General features: G+C 39.4%; 3 protein-coding genes across 3 annotated transcripts; 1 reads left to right on the top strand and 2 right to left on the bottom strand.

The window, feature by feature from the left end:
- Positions 1 to 227: 227 nt before the first annotated feature.
- Positions 228 to 3,260, bottom strand: fzd2 (frizzled class receptor 2). The gene has a single exon (XM_057345832.1). It carries the CDS (start codon positions 3,032 to 3,034, stop codon positions 1,382 to 1,384), a length of 1,653 nt encoding a protein of 550 aa, XP_057201815.1. The 5' UTR covers positions 3,035 to 3,260; the 3' UTR covers positions 228 to 1,381.
- Positions 3,261 to 4,267: 1,007 nt separating this feature from the next.
- On the top strand, positions 4,268 to 9,902 carry moto (minamoto). The gene is made up of 8 exons (XM_057345485.1): positions 4,268 to 4,273; positions 4,927 to 5,046; positions 5,495 to 5,649; positions 5,793 to 5,885; positions 6,397 to 8,077; positions 8,275 to 8,409; positions 9,198 to 9,378; positions 9,700 to 9,902. The coding sequence occupies exons 1-8, from the start codon at positions 4,268 to 4,270 to the stop codon at positions 9,900 to 9,902; spliced, it is 2,574 nt and encodes an 857-aa protein (XP_057201468.1).
- Positions 9,903 to 10,508: 606 nt separating this feature from the next.
- On the bottom strand, positions 10,509 to 14,611 carry ccdc43 (coiled-coil domain containing 43). The gene is made up of 5 exons (XM_057345942.1): positions 14,422 to 14,611; positions 13,894 to 13,984; positions 13,565 to 13,700; positions 13,385 to 13,434; positions 10,509 to 12,843 (listed from the first exon to the last, which is right to left on the bottom strand). Exons 1-5 carry the CDS (start codon positions 14,593 to 14,595, stop codon positions 12,656 to 12,658), a joined length of 639 nt encoding a protein of 212 aa, XP_057201925.1. The 5' UTR covers positions 14,596 to 14,611; the 3' UTR covers positions 10,509 to 12,655.
- Between the last annotated feature and the right edge of the window lie 4,127 nt (positions 14,612 to 18,738).

Below are 18,738 nucleotides of genomic sequence, written 5' to 3'. Positions count from 1 at the left end.
CAGGGCTGAGCATGAAATTGGCTGCCCAAGGGCATGCATTAGATTAGAAACCCGAGCTCATAAACATACAAGCCAAACCAAGGAGAACCAAAAAAAGTTAAGGGAGACATGGAAAGTTGGTGGAGTAAAAAACCTGCAGGAGTTCAGTATTAATCCATAACAGACCTAACTTTGGGACAACTCTGTACCAACCTTACCTTTTCAGTTGCATATCTAATGCATATCTGTATATGGCATTCACAGTAACATTCTTATGAACAAAACCCCAATCATTAGCTGTAAATGTTATAGTTTTTAGTCTCATTCCATTGTTCCCCTCCAGATTCATGTAGACAAGCAAAGGTCTAGAATGTATCTCTGAGCGTAATGCAGGCAGACGTAGACACAGAATCATTTAATCATGTGCTTTTCATTTTTTTCCACATGCCTCAGCTTGGAGGACCATGCGAGAACCATTTGCTCTGCAACGACTGTCTGCTTCACACCACAATCAAACAAAATACGGTGTTTAATTGGCGCTCTCTCTCTCTCTGACTCACACACCCAACCATTCCAAACTCTCGACTGTATTTAAGACGGTGGTTCCAAACGGTCAATTACATACAGATGGATTACATATTTGAAAAACACTATTACTCCTCAGTCACTTATATGAACTTAAATCGGCAAAACAGCATAGGAAGAGTTTCTCTTTTACTGGAGTACTAAACATGGTGAGATACATGGCAGACAAAAGGAGTATTATGAACAGCACCTTTAATTTGAAACAGAGGGACAAACATGAGTATGCTATCTGATATAAGATTAAAAAATGACAGAGAAAGAGCAAGATAAAGACAGAGACAGTGGGGTATAAATGCTAAATAAGTGAACCACAAAAAATGTTTTGCTTAAATACTAATATATAATCCTGTTCAAATAAAGATTTTTACAAAAACTATATACAATGTTTTAATTACATTTAACCGCCTGCTGTATTACATGACATGTCATCCTCTTTCAAGCTTTTATCCCCCCACAGCTCTATGCACTGCTGTTTGTTGAATTCCCAGCTGGTATCTCACTTTCCAAGTAGAGTTTTTATGGCCAGCAGCTTATGAGAAAAAATCTGAGGGGCAGCAGAATGGGGGAGGAACACATTTCTGCACTTGGTATCAAACTGGCCGTGTTTGTTTGGAGAAACCAAAGTGGTTTATGTTCCACTTCTCTTTCCAGTTGAGAGTCCAAGAACCCAAACTGCTCCAACAGTCTGACATCTGAAGAACAGTACTTGAGGAACAAAGACAAGTATAATTGCCTTGAAAATACTTAACTGAAGGCACTTTATTTCAGCTTGTATTTCTAAAACTAAATCCGTTTTTTCACATAAAAATTGACTTTTTCAAACAGTGGTCTCCCCTTGCCCGCCGCTGGTCAAACGTGTGTAAAACTTCCTCCAAGAGTGCAGCGTCTTACCAGACCAAATCCAGAATCCCGAAGTGATCCCTACAATAAGTGTCATGAGGTACTTGATCATAAAAACCGTGAAGTCAGGGGTCATGTGGGGAGCGGGCTGCATTGGGCAGGGAATGGCCAGGCTCTTACAGTTTGTAGTGATCCAGCTCCTCTCCCAGTGCTCTCTAAAGGCCTGCTCGTAAAAAAAGCAAGCGATGACGATGGTGGCGGGGACGGTGTAGAGAACTGAGAAGACACCAATGCGAACCATCAGCCGCTCCAGTTTTTCCGTCTTGGTGCCGTCGTGCTTCATAATGGTGCGAATGCGGAAGAGCGACACAAAGCCAGCGAGCAAGAAGGATGTGCCGATGAACAGGTAGATGAAGAGGGGGGCTAGTACGAAGCCCCTCAGTGGATCCAGATTATTTAGGCCCACAAAACAGACCCCACTTAGCACATCTCCATCGATCTGTCCCATGGCCAGTATACTAATGGTCTTTACGGCTGGAACGGCCCAAGCGGCCAGATGAAAGTACTGGGAATTGGCCTCAATGGCTTCATGACCCCATTTCATACCAGCAGCCAGGAACCATGTGAGAGACAGGATGACCCACCAGATTGAAGAAGCCATGCTAAAGAAATACAGCATCATGAAAAGAATGGTGCATCCTTCCTTTTTCGTACCTTGGACAATGGTTTTATAGCCATCGGGAAGAAAGCGGTCATTACACGCGACTTTATCTCCGAGAAAGTAGCCAGTGATATATGCAATGGAGACCATGGTATAGCAACCAGACAGGAAGATAATAGGACGCTCGGGGTATTTAAAGCGTTGCATGTCCACTAGGTATGTGGTTACAGTAAAAAATGTGGATGCACAACAGAGGGAGGACCAAATGAGAATCCAAATACGGGCAAATTCAATCTCCTGGTCAGTGAAGAACATATAAGCACCGTGCGTTTTGGAGGACTCGCACGGAGCACCACAGTCCAGCTCACCCAAAAACTTATAGCTGAGGTAGGACGGGACTTTCAGCATTGACGGACAGCGGAACGGTTTGTCCGGCGTCGAGTACAGATGAACTCCGGGTGTTCCCGGGATAGGCATATGAACGGGCGACACCGTGGCCGTTGAGTCGTTCTGGCCCACGCATATGTGTCCGTCTCCCAGCACGGGAAAATGTTCACATCTCAGCCGCTCCGGCCACTGAAAGCCGAACTTGTTCATAAGGGCCTCGCAGCCGTGCTTTGCCCTCTCGCAGATAGAGCGACATGGAGGAATAGCTTTCTCTAATACCGTGCACACCGGTGCGTACATGGAGCACAGGAAGAATTTAAGTTCAGGAGAGCACTGTACCTTTACCAACGGGTAAAACTGATGCACTTCCAAACCAGCATCCTCTTGATTGTAGTGTCCAACCAAGTTGGGCATTATTGTTTGGTTGTAAGCGATGTCCGTGCACAACGGGATCGTTATGGGCTGACAGAATCCATGGTCAGGGACAGCTATTCCATTATCTCCGTGATATTGTCCAGAGGCCAATAAACAGCACGGCAACGTCAGTGCCAAAAACAGACAGAAACGTCTATTCGTCTTCATTGTAACTGAAAGTTCCGTGAGCAACTGCCGCTTAACTTTCACTTTGCACAAATTCGCTACACGAACTATGCTTGTGGTGGCATAGTTTTGGCTGATCTAAAATAAAAAGACTCGATAAGCGCACGAGCTAAAGTAAACTTTGCGACGAATATCTGTTGCGCGCAGAAGTGGCTCCATGACTTTTCCCCCTTTGTCCGTCAGACTGTTTCAAGTTCCCCCTGGGCTGCCTTTTACGAACTTTGAAGGGAGTGTGAGAAAGGAGGGATTTTGGGGGTCTTGAAACAGATTCCCACCTCAATCGCAAGGTCTTCTGACCAATAGAATCACCGAGTCCCAACAACATAACAACACCATATGCCATTAATTTTCTAGAACTGTGTACTTTATCAGTTTGGGAAGAAAATCATGCGAATGTGGATTAGAGACTCTTTTTGTCTTAAATCACAATGTCCTCTGAGCTCTGACAAATAGAATCACCCCATATCCACACTATATGCCTTCAGTTATCTAAAACTGTAAAGCACTAAAAAAGTTGTAACATCAATATAGAAAATCTATCTATCTATCTATCTATCTATCTATCTATCTATCTATCTATCTATCTATCTATCTATCTATCTATCTATCTATCTATCTATCTATCTATCTATCTATCTATCTATCTATCTATCTATCTATCTATCTATCTATCTATCTATCTATCATCATCTTTAAAAGTATGAGAGCAGTGACATCTTGTGGCTGTTTCGTCAACCCACCTATTATTTTTCCCTCATCTAATAGATCAGTTATTTCAACGTGAAGATTATAACAATAAATGAAAATTTAACACTCATAATCAAATTAAAATACATTTATTTTTATGTTCTCCGTGTATTAAGAAAGTTAGTACGCGTTGCTAAGCAGGCACGAACTCTGCAGGCGACCATATGATAGGTTTTGATTGGCTAATTAAAACCAATTTAGCCAATAGAAATATAGCGAACAGCTGTACTCTCGAGACGCTTTGCTTCGCGGGTAGTATGGTGAACGGGCACTAACAGTGCTAGAGCTCCTCTAACAGATTCCTGTGAAGAAGTTTGGCCTGTTCATGGGGTTACGTCTTTAATTATTTTCGCAATAAATCAGCTGTATGATTGATTTGAGCAATCGTGGACACTTATATTCATAAATTACATTACAAGTTATTAAAAGAGAGAAGCAATTGGCCGCTGCCAGCAACATTTAGTATCGATGGAGGTAAGACAATTCTGAGGGAAAAAATTCAGGTTAACATTTTGTCAGCTTACAAAATAATTTATAAAAGTTTATTGGTTACCGTTCGAAGCTATAATTTTCAAAGTGCTCAGGTGGTCCGTAGACGCAACGTTATACTATAAGCATTTACAGTAAAATAAAAAGGGCACCATCAAATAATTTACCAGATAAGTTATCGACTTAACAAGCGCTATAAAATCACTAGGCCTCATTTGACTGGATTTGATGTAACAACGTTAATGTTAACGTACAGTAAAGACACTTGGCAAACATATTTATGAATAAATGCGAGGTATTTTTAGTGCCCAAAATGCAAAATTTTAGTTTAAGTTAGTTCTTTATTCCGTATATGGCCTTTAACGTTACAGCTGTACGTTATGCTTTATGAAAAATACGTTTACATGTGATTATTGTGCTAACGTTAGACTTTTCCATAATGTTTGGTGAGGGCTGGTTTAGTTTAATGGTTTAAAAAGTTACAAATTGTCACATTTATCAGTAATATTTGAAGCTGGAAGCTTTGATTAACGTATCTTAACAATGAATATGCTAATACAGAGTTGTCGTGGCATTAAAAATAGGTAGATATGAATAATCTAACGTTAGTTGTGTCTGATTTCCTTTCTCTGTTTAAGGTTAATTATGCAAGGAAACGTCAAGTCAATGGGGGTAACGTTACAAGTGGAGGAAGAAATAACTTTGTTCAATTTCAAAATTCAGGGCCAGACTCATACTTTCCCCAATACAAGTTACAGGTGAAAAATGATTTTCATTATGGCTTAGAAGTTATGCCATTATTCCCTATAAGTATTACAGTAATCCATTCACTCTATTGATTAACCACTCGTGAGAGTGTAATTTAGGTGGGTAGTTATAATGTATTGTAAATGTAACTGATGTCATGTAACAATCTCTATATTGAAATATACAATATGATTTTGAATATCTTCTAAAGTTAAAATAAATTTTGTATCTGCTATTAAATGACATATGCATCTTTTATGTAAATGTATTTGGTAATTTAATATCTTTTCCAATTAATGGCATTACCATAGAGAGCGGCTGTTACCAGTTTAAATATTAATTACGTTAAATAACGTTAAACAAATTAACATGCAGTTAACTGTTTTAGTCTGCCTCTGTATATCAAACTAAACTGTTGTTTCTTTTGTCTCAGCTCATTGTGTTTTTCTTTGATTGCAGAAAAGTTTTAAAGATGGCAGAGGCCTGTCTCCACCTTTCAACTCATTGTCAGACTCTCTGCTGAAAGACTATTCACCACTACCTGATACAGTTTGGCCAGCTCTGGAAGACAACTGTAAATCAATGGATTGTCCTCGAAGCACGCTTAATAACAGGTTATTTGTTATTAGTATACTTATTAATCGTATTGTGCATTACATAAGTTCAGTATTTTGCGCATTATTGTTAAGAGACAAAGGGTTTTTGTTATAAATTACTAAAATGTTGTTGTCTTTCATAGACTGCCTATAGATGCCAGTAACTGTGGAAGTGAAGCTGATCTTTATGGATTGGTGTCAAACATCTTGGATGAACCAGATTCGATGGACCCATACTCATACTTTTCCGAGAAGTATGATTCTCTTGACCCTATACACACTAATACATTTTCATTTGAAATTAAAAATGTTTAGCCTTTTGTCTACACTGACGGTGTTTTTGTCAACGAAAACTCAGCTTTTCGAAAACGCACCCGAAAGTGGATAGAATGTTGTAGTGTGGATGAGGATGAGGAAAACGGACAGGACAAAATGTTTTAATACTGTATGTGATTTTGATGATCAAAGGTTTTGAGTTTTAAAGGCTTAGATTATTTATAAATATTTATAGGAAAAATGTAATATTAAATTAAGAGACTACTCAAAATGATCACTGTACTAGTGACAAGATTTTCCCCAAATTTTTATTTGCAAAAAATTGAATGGGCACAAACACAGAGAAAACATTCAATGTTTGCAGATCTTGAGTACTGCAAATAAAACAAGTTCATATTCATGTTTAAACAACACAATACTAAGATAAAATATATATATATGTATAATATACATATTCATATTCATATTCATACCAATTTGTATTTTTAGCAGGGCATCTAGTCTGAAAGGCGTGTGGTCTCCTAAATTATTGAGAGAGGACAGTTTGCAGTACTTCAATAATGATGAGGTGCAGATGACATCCAGCTCTGGCTTCCCGTCAAACCAGATTTATCCTAAACCAATCGGCAGAGAACCTCATGAGTGGGCAGAACCTCAGAATATCAATGGTTTTTATTCTTCCACACCCTACCATTTCTCCTCCTGTAATGGTGAGGCTGATGCCTATTTTTCCCCATCTCAAAATCTTCCTCATCCCCCAGGCCTAACCGCACCCTCAGCATTAAGCTCTTACATTACGAAACCTGAGTATATAACACCTGAGAAGGATGAAGGATACTACAGCAGCACTAACTGCCTGTCTGACTACATAAGTGCAGTCAACAACTCCTGCCACCCTCCAGACAGAATGGATGGCTCCTTTTTCAGGTCCCCCCATGCCTTTTCAGCTGTGAGCAAAGAAAAACTGAGAAAAGATGAATCCTTCTCTGTGCAGGATATCGGTAAACAGGCCTTTCTTTTAACAGAGCAGGATGGTGACTTCAGAGATTCAGGCCAGAACGGGCTTCTGGTCCAGAGGAATCATGAGGAAATCATAGCAGAACAGACAAGTCGTCCATACCAAAGCATATCAGACTATATTACTCAGATGCCAGATTTTAAGAGAGAGATAACCCGCAGCCACGTGGACCAAATGAGAGCTGATGTAGGAGGCAAAAAGATGTTTTCACAGAGTTATTTTCCTACAAATGAATTTTTGGGGTTCGGACAACAGCCACCTAAAGTTTTTTTGCCGACCCTGAACCCAAACAAAGAAGCCAACCAGATAGGAAGTGGTACAGCACAAACTAGTGTAAATCAGTTCCAGCATGCTCTGTCAAATCACTATCAAAGCCAAACCAGGATCCCAAGTAAAACCAGCAATAACCTTGAATCACAGGGGTTAGCAAAGCTGATGTCTCTGTCTGGGGTTGTTCCATTACTTCCTTCTCAGCAGCTGTTCCAGTCCACAGCAAGAGTCCCAAATAATTTCAGTCATGGGAGTGGAGAGAATCTACAGTGCACGATAAACCAAGGCGGTCTGGACGGTTTAAGAAATGGAGTAGGAAATATGGACATTTCAGACTATGATCTCCTAGAGAAAAAGTCGTCGGCAGGCTCCATGGTTGATGGCCGTTTTACACAGCAATTTGGAATGAAGTCCAAACTTCCGGCTGGTTTTCGTAAAGAAGCTGACAAGAAACCAGGACTCCAGAATCCATTTCAGGGGGTGGGCAATGTGTACACAGGACAGGTTGGACATATTAGAGCTGGTTCAAACGCAGCCAAACCCACACCATCACAACTTTTCCCTTTCCTGTATCAGATGGGTGATCCTAGAAAAAATGCCTTCTACCCGATGCACTCGCAACCTCCTCTGCCCTACGGCCCTGTGCCCCACGCTGACATGAATGAACATCTTGCAGATGGAGAGATTTCACCCCTCAGACCCTACATGCAAGAAGTTAGTGTGCCGAGCCAAGTGTCGGGGGATGGGTCTTTTCCTGGGTTTCTGTTTGCTATGAGTTTACCTAAACTTGGCAAAGAACTCGGAAGCCCCAACAGTCAGCTACACTATTATCTGGAGGAATGTTATGAGCAGTGGAGGATGCTGGAAAAAGAAAGAAAGAAAGTAAGTGTACTGTTTATGAAACATTATGTTATATTATTAGGTTTTGTTCTTGGATATGGAAATTAGATTCTCTTTAATCAATTTTAGGTTCTGAACTTCCTTCGGTCTTATACCAAATGACTATGTTGTTTGCAAGCCAACAGGTTCTTGTTTCACATCGATTAGTAACTGGTGTGTTTTTTTTCCAATTCTGACAGGCAGAAGCTGTTCTTATTAAGAGTTATCCGGGAAAACGTGTATCTGTCGTGACCAGTAGTGCGTTACCCAAAATGCCTCCAAATCCCACAAGAGTGGACAGACTCATTGTAGACCAGCTGCGAGAACATGCAAAGGTACTATTTAAGCTGCTTTTCCCATAACATTCTGTCACAGCATACGTGGCGAGAACCCAAATGCAGGCAGGCAAAGACGGGGTTAACAAAAACACTTTATTTGACAGACAAAAAAGGACAAAGCAAAACACCCACGATGGGGAAAACTGAACTAAGAATATTTATATGACAGGCAAACAAAATAATAATACAAACAACAGGACGCAAGCTAACTGATACTAAACTAAAAAAAATAAACACTAAGACAAAAACTAGACTGAACACTTACTATTGGGTGGGGGATTTCACAGACAACAGGAACACAGCGCACATGGCAGACGAAAGGCACTTGACGACACCATACACAACATAATACACCGGCACTTGACAACACCATACACAACATAATACACCGGCACTTGACGACACCATACACAACATAATACACCAGCACAGGACAATGAAACATGAGGGTATATAAAGGGAAGACAAACGAGGGATAATTACACGGGGCAGGTGTGGGACATTAGACATGAGAGGAAAGCAATACAAGAAACGAGAGGGGCGGGGCTGATGACAAGACATGAGAAAACACATGAGATGTCAAAAAACAAACATCTCATGGCTGTCTCACATATAACCCAAGGCTTTGCCATGGCTCTGCTACAGGACCAAGAAAAACACGACTGAAGGAAACAGAGCCATGACACATGCAGTTTTGATATTACAGTATAAAATCAAGTGATGTTTACATACAGTTCGTATGGATGATAGAAATACTCTAGTTTATTACATGGCATTTTTTGTAGGTGGCTGCTTTGCTAGGGAAGATGGAACAGTTGCGTAGTTTTCCACTTCATGCCAATATCAGCTCAGCACTGGACAGGCATCTTGAGTTCATCTACACCACGCAGGCACGCCGCAAAGATGAATTCATCAATGCTAGCAGCAGACAGAGGCAGCCAGCGGCCTTCTTTAAAGAAGAAAGGGGTTAGTAAATCATACAGTAAAAGAACAGAAAAAATACACATCATGTAGAAATGATTGTGATGCCACAGTCCTTAAAAGTTCCACTCGCCTTGAATTTGATTTCAACGTGAGAGAAAATGAGTTCAGGAGAGGATCACAGAAGTGTGTTCTATTATAATGTCTAATAAGAAGACCATACAATTCAACGGTGATCATATTTTTTTAAGTAGAATGAATTAATGAATTGTATTATTTTTTTCATTTTGAAGGTCTCTTCAAACTGTCCTTCAGCTGTGGTCTTTAAAAAAAAGTTTTTTATGCTTTTCTTTTTCTTCCACATAGAGATACTTCTGTTGGCATCTGCAGTGAAGGACCTGTGCGGCAGCACCAGAAAGGCCCGCACTGCTCTCTGGTGTGCTTTGCAAATGACTTTGCCCAAGATGAGCCGTTACCAAGAAGAGAAACAAGAGAAAGGTTCCCGCTCCCCTGTTGGGCAAGACAGTCCTGAACAGAGCAGCTTGGAGAGAGCACAAATTTCCCTGTGATCACGGTTTGTATGCGAGTGTTTTTGGTTTGTCACAGAATAATATCTTTTAGTCTGTCAAAAAAGGCACAAGTTCTACCATTGTGATATATTAGGCTCAGTTGTGGGCAGCCAATAGAATTCTCAGTTCTTTAATCTTTATTCTTTTTCTTCTGTGGAAATCACTAATCACAATCAAATTCTCCAAAAGATAGTGCATAGAATTATGGCAATAACATCATTATGGAGTTACTGTATGTCCATGGGCTCTATAAAAACTCCCAGTAAAGAATGTTTTGATAGAGTAACATGTAAAAAAGATGAGTGGGAGTGGCTAAAGAGTGACAGCAAAAGATAAGAGAGGGATGAAATCAGAAAAGAGGGACATTTTAACTGTCTTATGGTGATAATGATTTTGCAGCAAGTGTATCATCTGTGACTTTGGAGGATACAGTGGTTTTGTTGCCTAATTGACCCCGAAATTATATAAATGGTTATTACTTAAAAAAACAATTTTAGGTATGTATTTTGCTTTGAACAGAAACAAGTATTTGTGTTAGAGGTTTTTGAACAGTTTAATTAGTATCTCCTTCAAAGTAACCAACATCCTCTGCTAATTTTAGGTCCACTGGTACAAACATCCACAAAAGCTTAGACCATATTTACCCAATAGAAAGTGTTCATGTTGTCCTGTTATTTTACATATTTATTGGAGCATGATTTTCTTTTGAGCACTCGTTTTTAGTGATCTCGCTAGATAAACAATGATAATAGCAACTCGTCTAAATTTCCTTAAAATCTGAACTTGATTTTATTTATTAACAATTTGTTGATGTCAAATCTTTTCCAGCCCAAGATTTCATCAATCTGTGTGTGATTTAACTCATTGAGGATTTACTGAGCATATATACCCCATTAAAAAGCCCAGAACAACATGATTTATGGATTGAAATAAAGGGAATGTTACCTATCAATGTTACTGACTGTCATTATTCATGTGTACTCATACTTTTGTCTCATTGCTCATGCATTTGTTGGTCAACCTATTAAATGAACGTAACAGTCCCAAAACTCAAACTGGTACATCAAACTAGTTTATTTCATTAAAAATGTATTCAAAATACAACGTGAATTGATGCACGATGACTATTAAACTGAAACCATTATACATTTACATTACATTTACGCATTTTGGCAGATGCTTTTATCCAAAGTGACTTACATTGCATTATACTGTACATTTGTTTCTGGATATGTGAAACAAAAAATCATTATCATTCATTATTACAATGAATGATTTATAGCTACAACATTATGCTGAATCTGAATATTTTTAGTTTATTTAACCAAAACATTTTATACTAGCCATTGAATTAATTTGATATATTTGCATACTTTTATTGTACTGTAACTATACTATAAAATATTTGACGTTAACTCAAATTTGACCCCTAGTATAGGAAATCATTTGATTTAACATTAGTTCAATTAGGACGTTTAAGTGGTTTTTACAAACATGCCTTACAAAAACATTTTGAGACAAAACAATGGCACTGACGTATTTTAAGAATTTGTTTTCCTTTAAGGTATTTTCGGTTTAGGCAGCTCTAACATTTATTTTAGTCTGAGACTAGTCTTAATCCCTGTCTGGGAAATGGCCCTATGAGTTAAAGAGGAAGTTAAATGGTCACATTAGTCAAAAGTGAACACAAATGTTCGTTCACACTTAATTTACTATACCAATTTTGGGACATTTTAGCATACAAAACTTATTTAATAAAAAGAGGGCTGAAATCTTATGCTTTTAATAGTTAAAAGAAACTAGAGACTGAAGATATTTGTTTGCCTATGATGAAGCCTGACACAATACATGACAGGGCAATCTTTAAGGTATTGGCACAATATGAAACAGCATCAAAAAAGCTAAAAGATCACACACACTTCTCTCTTTCCTGAAATAACATCACATAAATTCACTATTCTTCACTGCAAACATCAATGACAAAAAAAAAAGACAGAAATATCAACCAAAAGTGGTTTGTGTTTAGAATAGTTCAGCCCACCCCACTAGCAAGTGATTTTTTTCTCCATCTTTGGGTTGACTATGAGCCCTCTATATATTGCTACAGGACAAGAAGGCTTCCAATGGTTTCAGGTTTTAACTGGTAAGTTAAGGTGAATCAAAAATGACCAAAGTGTTATTTATTACCAGCCTGTGGAGAATACAAAAACAGGTTCCTTCAAGGCATGAAGAAAGGAATTACTGTTTTTAGACACAAGCATGTTGGTTACCACCTGGTAAGTATTAAATTTAGATTTTCATGACATTTTCAACATCCAGCTCATATTTCACCCCAAAATCAGAAGTAAAATACTTTGCTATTGTTTTTTAAGCTTTTTGGAGTATTATTTATCATATTTAGTCCTAAACAGTCTGTATTTCAGCAAAACAGTTTTATTTTGGAGTCAAATATGGTCTTTACATGTTTTGTGATATTCGCTCCTAAATAAGTAGCACAGCAGTCAGCACCTGTAACAAATAAATGGTTCATGACACTATCTTCACCCCGTTGCTGGTTTGTTTTGTAAAAGCTTAGAAAATGTATCAGGCCCTACATTATCATTCAATAGATAATATCAGACCAAAAAGAGAATGCATTGTTAGTCAGGACAGCGTCTTTTGAGGTTTCATTGTGTGAGGTTTCATTGTTTCCCCCATCCTCTCACTTTTGTATAGCCGTTGTATAATCTATAAAAGTTTTCCTGCATGCATCTCTATCTCCTGCGCTCTCCCTTCTGTGTACGCTTCTTTTCTTTGTCCTTTCGATCCTGCTTGGCCAGTTTGTCTTTCTCACGTTGCATTTTATCTTGCTCTTTCTTCTTCTGTGCGTCTTCTCTGGCCTGTTCACGCTGGTGTTTGCGGCGGTTCAGAACTTCTTCTACGTTGGTGTTTTTGAACAGGGCTGAGGCTGGCAGTAAAGGGCACATCATCTGAGGTATGGATCTATTCAACTTTATTATCTGGACACTTAACGTGTACTTAAATAGTATAATCGAGCTTATTAGAAATGTGTGCATTAACTTCTTAAAGTCACTTTCAATCAAACAGGAAAATTAAAGTGTTTTACACAGTGTTGCAGTGATTCTTATAAATGATTAATCAGTGCACACCATTATTTTTAAATTCATTTTGCACTTGTAATCTCTCCCCCTCTCAAAAACAACTCTTCACCACATGATGTAAGCAACAAAAAAGAGGTAGGACTATACTCACTGTCCAATGGCCAGGCATTTTAAGCCTTCAGGCCCAACTTACAACAAACCAATCAAAAAGGGAAGGGCAAAATAAAGCCCCGCCCTACACTTTTTCTAATTTCAGAAGCAGTTTCACTCGGATATGCGTCACGAAACGGAAATAAAGTCAATCGCAACTTACGTTTCATGGTGACTTTAAGATGTTACACAATTATATAGGCTACCAGAGCAATGGTGTGAAAAGGATACATTTATCGCTGGGTATTCCTACTGCTGTTTGCTCTTCCTCCTCATCTTCAGTACAAATGTTAAAGAAACGGTTGCACACTGAATCCACACAGAACTGTGACTGGAAAAAATACATTGATGCTATGTTTTAGAGTCATAGAAATACCTACACAATGCAAAATATATACATCAAAAGGATATTCCTCTTCATCAGTAATGTTAGCATACTGGGCCAGCAAAGCCTCTTTCCCCTTCTTGGCCTTCTCGGACACCTCCTTCTGTTTAACCACAATCTGTGCCTGCTTCTCTATTAAACTGGCAATGGCCTGAACCTCATCTGCAGAGAGATAAAAATAACGCACAAGAATTTTCCTGTGAAATACAAAATCTCATTTTGTGACCTTACTCATTTCTTGAATCATGCTATATCTTAGGAATTCAATAATTTACAAATGAACCGACGTATCCTTTAACATTGCTGTGTGCAGTTACTTTGATTCACCTTTTCCATATCCAGCCCTCTCACTTACCTTCTGTCTGATTACTCCTCATTGTAGATCTGCTGTACTCAGTCCACTGTTGTAAAATCTGCTGGCAAACCTCCTCTAACGTGTCTTCTTCCTGTGACGGTAAAATAATCTCCAAATTACCAATTAAATTCTAATGCTTTCGCAGAAGAGACTACATTTAGGCGGACACAGAAACGCTGTATTTACAATTACACAGACAATTTTGATTTAAACTCCAATAAAAAGGTCCCAACGAAATGGCTCTAAGTCCAAAGTTAAGCACTGCACGTTGTTATGTTGAGTGTGTTTCGAAAACACCGTGTAAGGGCAACAGAAGTTAGATGAAGTTTAAGTATTGGGTGGTTAAACAAAGGGGGTTTAAACTAGTAAAACATTTCAGTCATGGAAAATTCGTTTATTTGTTCTGACCAGCTCGCAACAGCAATGTATTAAGTTAACAGTATTCATAACAGCATAACTGCTCGTAAACATCCTGACAGCTGAGTTGCGCAAGTGAGTGACATCCATAGACATTCAGCATGTACTGACCAAGAAAGCGGAGAGAATGCCTTGTAAAGCGTCCTTTTTCTCGTCATCATTCTCCTCTTCTTGCAGGACACCGAGTATATATGCGCCATAAACTTCTCGGTCTACTTCGAGAGAGTCCAACCGATCGTTTAACCAGTTTTCAAACTCTCCAGCGATTTGTTCGGGCGCGGCCATCTTGCCTGGCTGAGGTCCTGACAATATAAGGCGGGAGTGTCCGCGGAGGACGCCGGACAGAAATGTGCTACATTACGTTCCTACTCAAACGAAAATGATTTGCAAAATGAGTCAGTGTGCGAATATGATATGCTTATTCGCTTTTCACGTGAACATGTGCTAATTTGCGATATTTATCCCAACTTTATTACATTTTTGCATGTTATTCGCTTGTAGTTCCTGTAAACATTCCAGTGAGTGGTAAAGCTTTCAAACTTAAACGTCATTTATTTATATAGCACAGTTAAATGCAACGTTGTTGCCCAAAAGTGATTCACAAATTTAAAATCCAGTAAAATACACATATACCCAACATACACGTTAGACAACATTTGTAAAAGATTCCCACATCCGACTTTCCCTACTTCAAAGGTCAGACTGAAGAAATGTGTCTTCAGCTGGGACTTAAAATCCTCTGTAGACGGGGCCTGCCGAATATACAGGGGAAGACCGTTCCATAACTGTGGCCCTAGTAATGAAAAGGCGCGGTCATCTTGAAATATCTCAAATATTTTAAACTTGGGTTATTAATAGAGTAAAAAGTAATATACAGTAGTATTTAATAATAGTAATTGTGGAGATTTCAGTCGTATTTTGGAGCCGTGTTTAAACCGAATCACACCACCAGAGAGCACTATCTACTAACTATGCTTTAGTAATTTTGGCGTCGCTGGTGAGCATGATCGGAAACTGCTGTATATCACTGGATTGAATATACATATTCAGGTACTGTGCTTTTTTTTAAGTGTCTTAATTCATATTTTTGGTTACGAAAAAAGCAATTTAGCAAAAATATGAGAAATCATGCCAAATGTACACAAACAATACGAATGCTGTTTTCTACTTGCTATTTGTTATGTCAATCCTGTTGAAAACTTCACTTAAACCAGTCTAATATTGTTGTCTGGTCTGCTTTTATACTTTTAGAAGGATTTAGGACACATTGCAACCAGCTACCCTGTTGAAAAAACAGCATATGCTGGGTTAGGTATGTTTTGATGCTGGTTTGAACAGTTAAGGACCATCTTAAACCAGCACAAACCAGCATCGAAACATACCAAACCAGCATATGCTGTTTTTTCAACAGGGAAATTGTTTTGTTTTTTAGGGGAATTGTTTTGTCTTTTTATTTGTAAAGCATACATGTCAAAACAGGGTCTATGAAGCTACATACGCACCCTGTTATTATACTGAAGTCTATATAGTTAATGCACTATGCAAAGACTGTATGATGCATTTATGTATAAAATATACTCTACTGCACATGTACTTATATATATTGCTGCACATTTTCTGGAGATTCTGTGTCAAGTCTCTAATTTAAAGCTTATTCTGCTGAACTGCTAATGGTGTAACCGTAGAAAAAAACCACGTAAGGCTTTTAACAGTATTATTAAGATTTAACTAAACATACAAACAGTTTGCACCCAAAGAATGTAATAACCATAGCCTCTGTATTTGGACTTATTTTGGTTTAGCATGAAATGAATATTTGTGTGTTTCCTTTAAATTTTGTTATATATATTGCTTAGACAATAGAAACACAACTTTTCAGCTGAGTCTGAAATTCACAGATAGTTTGAGAGCAGCACAGTTTAAACCGCAGTAAGAGACGGATACAGAAAAATGTAAAAAAAAGAAGCTTTAAGACTATTACCAGACGCTGGGTCCAGGGTCGCTGGTTATGATGTTGCTTGTTGCTGTGGGCCACTATTTGAAGCACTATTTTTATCAAGGGGATGTAGATTGATACAAAGCGACAGGAGCCGGGGGCTTCTGCGCAGCGTGCGGGTGGGCATCTACATGCTCAGGTCCAAAGGCAAACGTTCTCTCTGTCTCTCTTTCAAAGATCTCTATCTCCCACCGCCCATCACCAAAGAGCCTCGGGGACCAATACTGTGTCCTCTCCGTCAGTATCCCCCTCCTACCCACATCTGCATGTGACACACACCTCCGGCCCACTGCGTGAGTGTGTGTGTTTTTGTATGTGGTTGTGTGACTATGTGTGTGTGTGTGTGAGAATTTAGCTGTAGTTTCAGGCACCAACAGAACTAAAAGTCGAGTTAAAGTATCATTAAACAGCAGTGTAATGAATATATTTCCAATTATACTTTATTGTGAGCGTATGCGTGTGTGTCTGTGTTCCCTCCGCTTTTTTAAGTCAAATATAAAGGATGGTCAGCAGTACAATAGGCTTGCAGAAGGTCACAGCTGTAGCCATTTTCTGGCACATGGAGTGGATGGCGGAACGGAGGTTATCGCTCCTCGTCCTCTGTCTTTCTCAGTATGGCAGCTCTGGACTACACTATCTCTGTCCTCTTCAGATGCAAGCGTCTTATCTTTAGTTTCACTCCATTCTCCAGAGCTGTCCTCCCTCAGTCTGCCCAGCACGGCAAGCAGCTCCTATTGTTTGTCCATCTTGTCTTATCGCTGTGGCGACGACCCCTCCTTTGACTGTTTTTGGTTTGTTTTTTGCTCCTCGGTTGGTCTCTGCGGAATAGCAAACTGAGACACTGACGGCGAGAGGAGCTTGAGCCTAATTGAGCCATTTTTTCTAGGAGTAATATCATGGAGAATGTAAAACTTGCCTGGCATGTGATTTCATATACTGTTCTTCCAAAATAGTTTTTGAGAAATTGAGCTTTTGATTTATTGGGATGCAGTCGCAGTCAATGTTGGGAGTGAGTGTTGCAGCAACAAAACAAAGCCCCCGTTATCATCAATAAAGCTGTCACTTGGCATACTTACAGTGTAGACAGCTTCGTTCTGGTTTTGTTCACTGTATAGACGCGGTAGAGTTTAAAAGAGACGAAAAGCTTTGGACAGAAGAAAGATAAGGACGTCGGAAGTAATGAGAAGCTAATTAGCTTAGATTACAGAAACAGTGGTGACACAAGTGCCCGTGAGAGACTCGCACACATGCCCGCATACAGAGATGTTTGCTGGGGTCAAGTGGCTGGGAGGTTTAGTTTGAGTGTGTGGCAGGCAAATCTCAACTGGCCCTCAGAGGGGAAAAAGAAGTTCGCCATAACTTTGGCTGGGATTGTGCGTGTAAACACACACGTTCTTCCCCGTAGGCATGTGCTCCTCTAAAGTGTTTAAATAGAATTAAGGCAATGAAAATGCCATATGAATAAGAGACAAGAAAAGAAAGAAGAGAGGTTAATGAATTTAATGAATATTCAAATTGCGGCACGGTCATCTGGTCCAGAGAGAGACGGCTCTCAGCTCTGATCCCTTTCTGTGTCTCTGTTTCCTCTCTTCGTCTACAGCAACGAAAAAACACAAAGGCTTGACAGGTTGTTTGTTGATGTCAATGTATTAATGCATTCATTTGATATAAAAAGAAACAATGTGCTAAAAGTTCATATGTTTATGAAGTTATTATGTTTAATGAAGTTTTTGTAATTGCCAACATGTTTTTGTGAGTCAAATCAGTCTACAGCCAACGCTTCATGGGCATTAACATACAAAAATGTTTCCTGAGAGTTGTCATGACTAAAATGCGATTATTTGCAATTAATTCATATATATATATACTGTATATATATATATATATATATATATATATATATATCCATTTTTAGAAAAAGCATGGTTTGATAGAGATGTGCTGCGAGTGAGAGAGAGAGAGATTTCCCGTCGCTCGGACCGGCGGGTTGTTTGGAATGCATGAACAGCCTCTTTCCGGGTCAGTGAACTTTTTTGACCTCTATCGAGCTGCGTGCTAAAACTTTTCCCAGTCTCTATGCTGGCTGGCTGTCTCTGTCGCTGTGCCAACTCTTACGGTTGATTCGGAGACAGAGGGAGATGGTGTTGGCTGGAGGAGGTGGGAGGTGATGACGCTGGTCACTTAGCAAGAGAGGACATGTCCAGACGGTGATAGAGGCAGAGGGCAAATATTTAGCCCAGCCACTTCAGGAGGGGATCCAGGAAGGTGGGGAGGCAGCGACGTCTTTGCCAAGCCCAAATACGTGACTTCAGCCTGGGACGAAGACCCCAGCAGCCCTGCCCCCTCCTCATTGAATCTTCTACCCCTGTATTCAGGGTCACGGATCTCATCTCTGGACTAATATCTCAAGCAGTCCACAGATGGGGAATTAA

The sequence above is a fragment of the Triplophysa rosa genome, linkage group LG11 (assembly GCF_024868665.1).
Source record: "Triplophysa rosa linkage group LG11, Trosa_1v2, whole genome shotgun sequence".
NCBI classification, from domain to species: domain Eukaryota; kingdom Metazoa; phylum Chordata; class Actinopteri; order Cypriniformes; family Nemacheilidae; genus Triplophysa; species Triplophysa rosa.
This window is presented reverse-complemented; position numbering and strand designations above follow the sequence as displayed.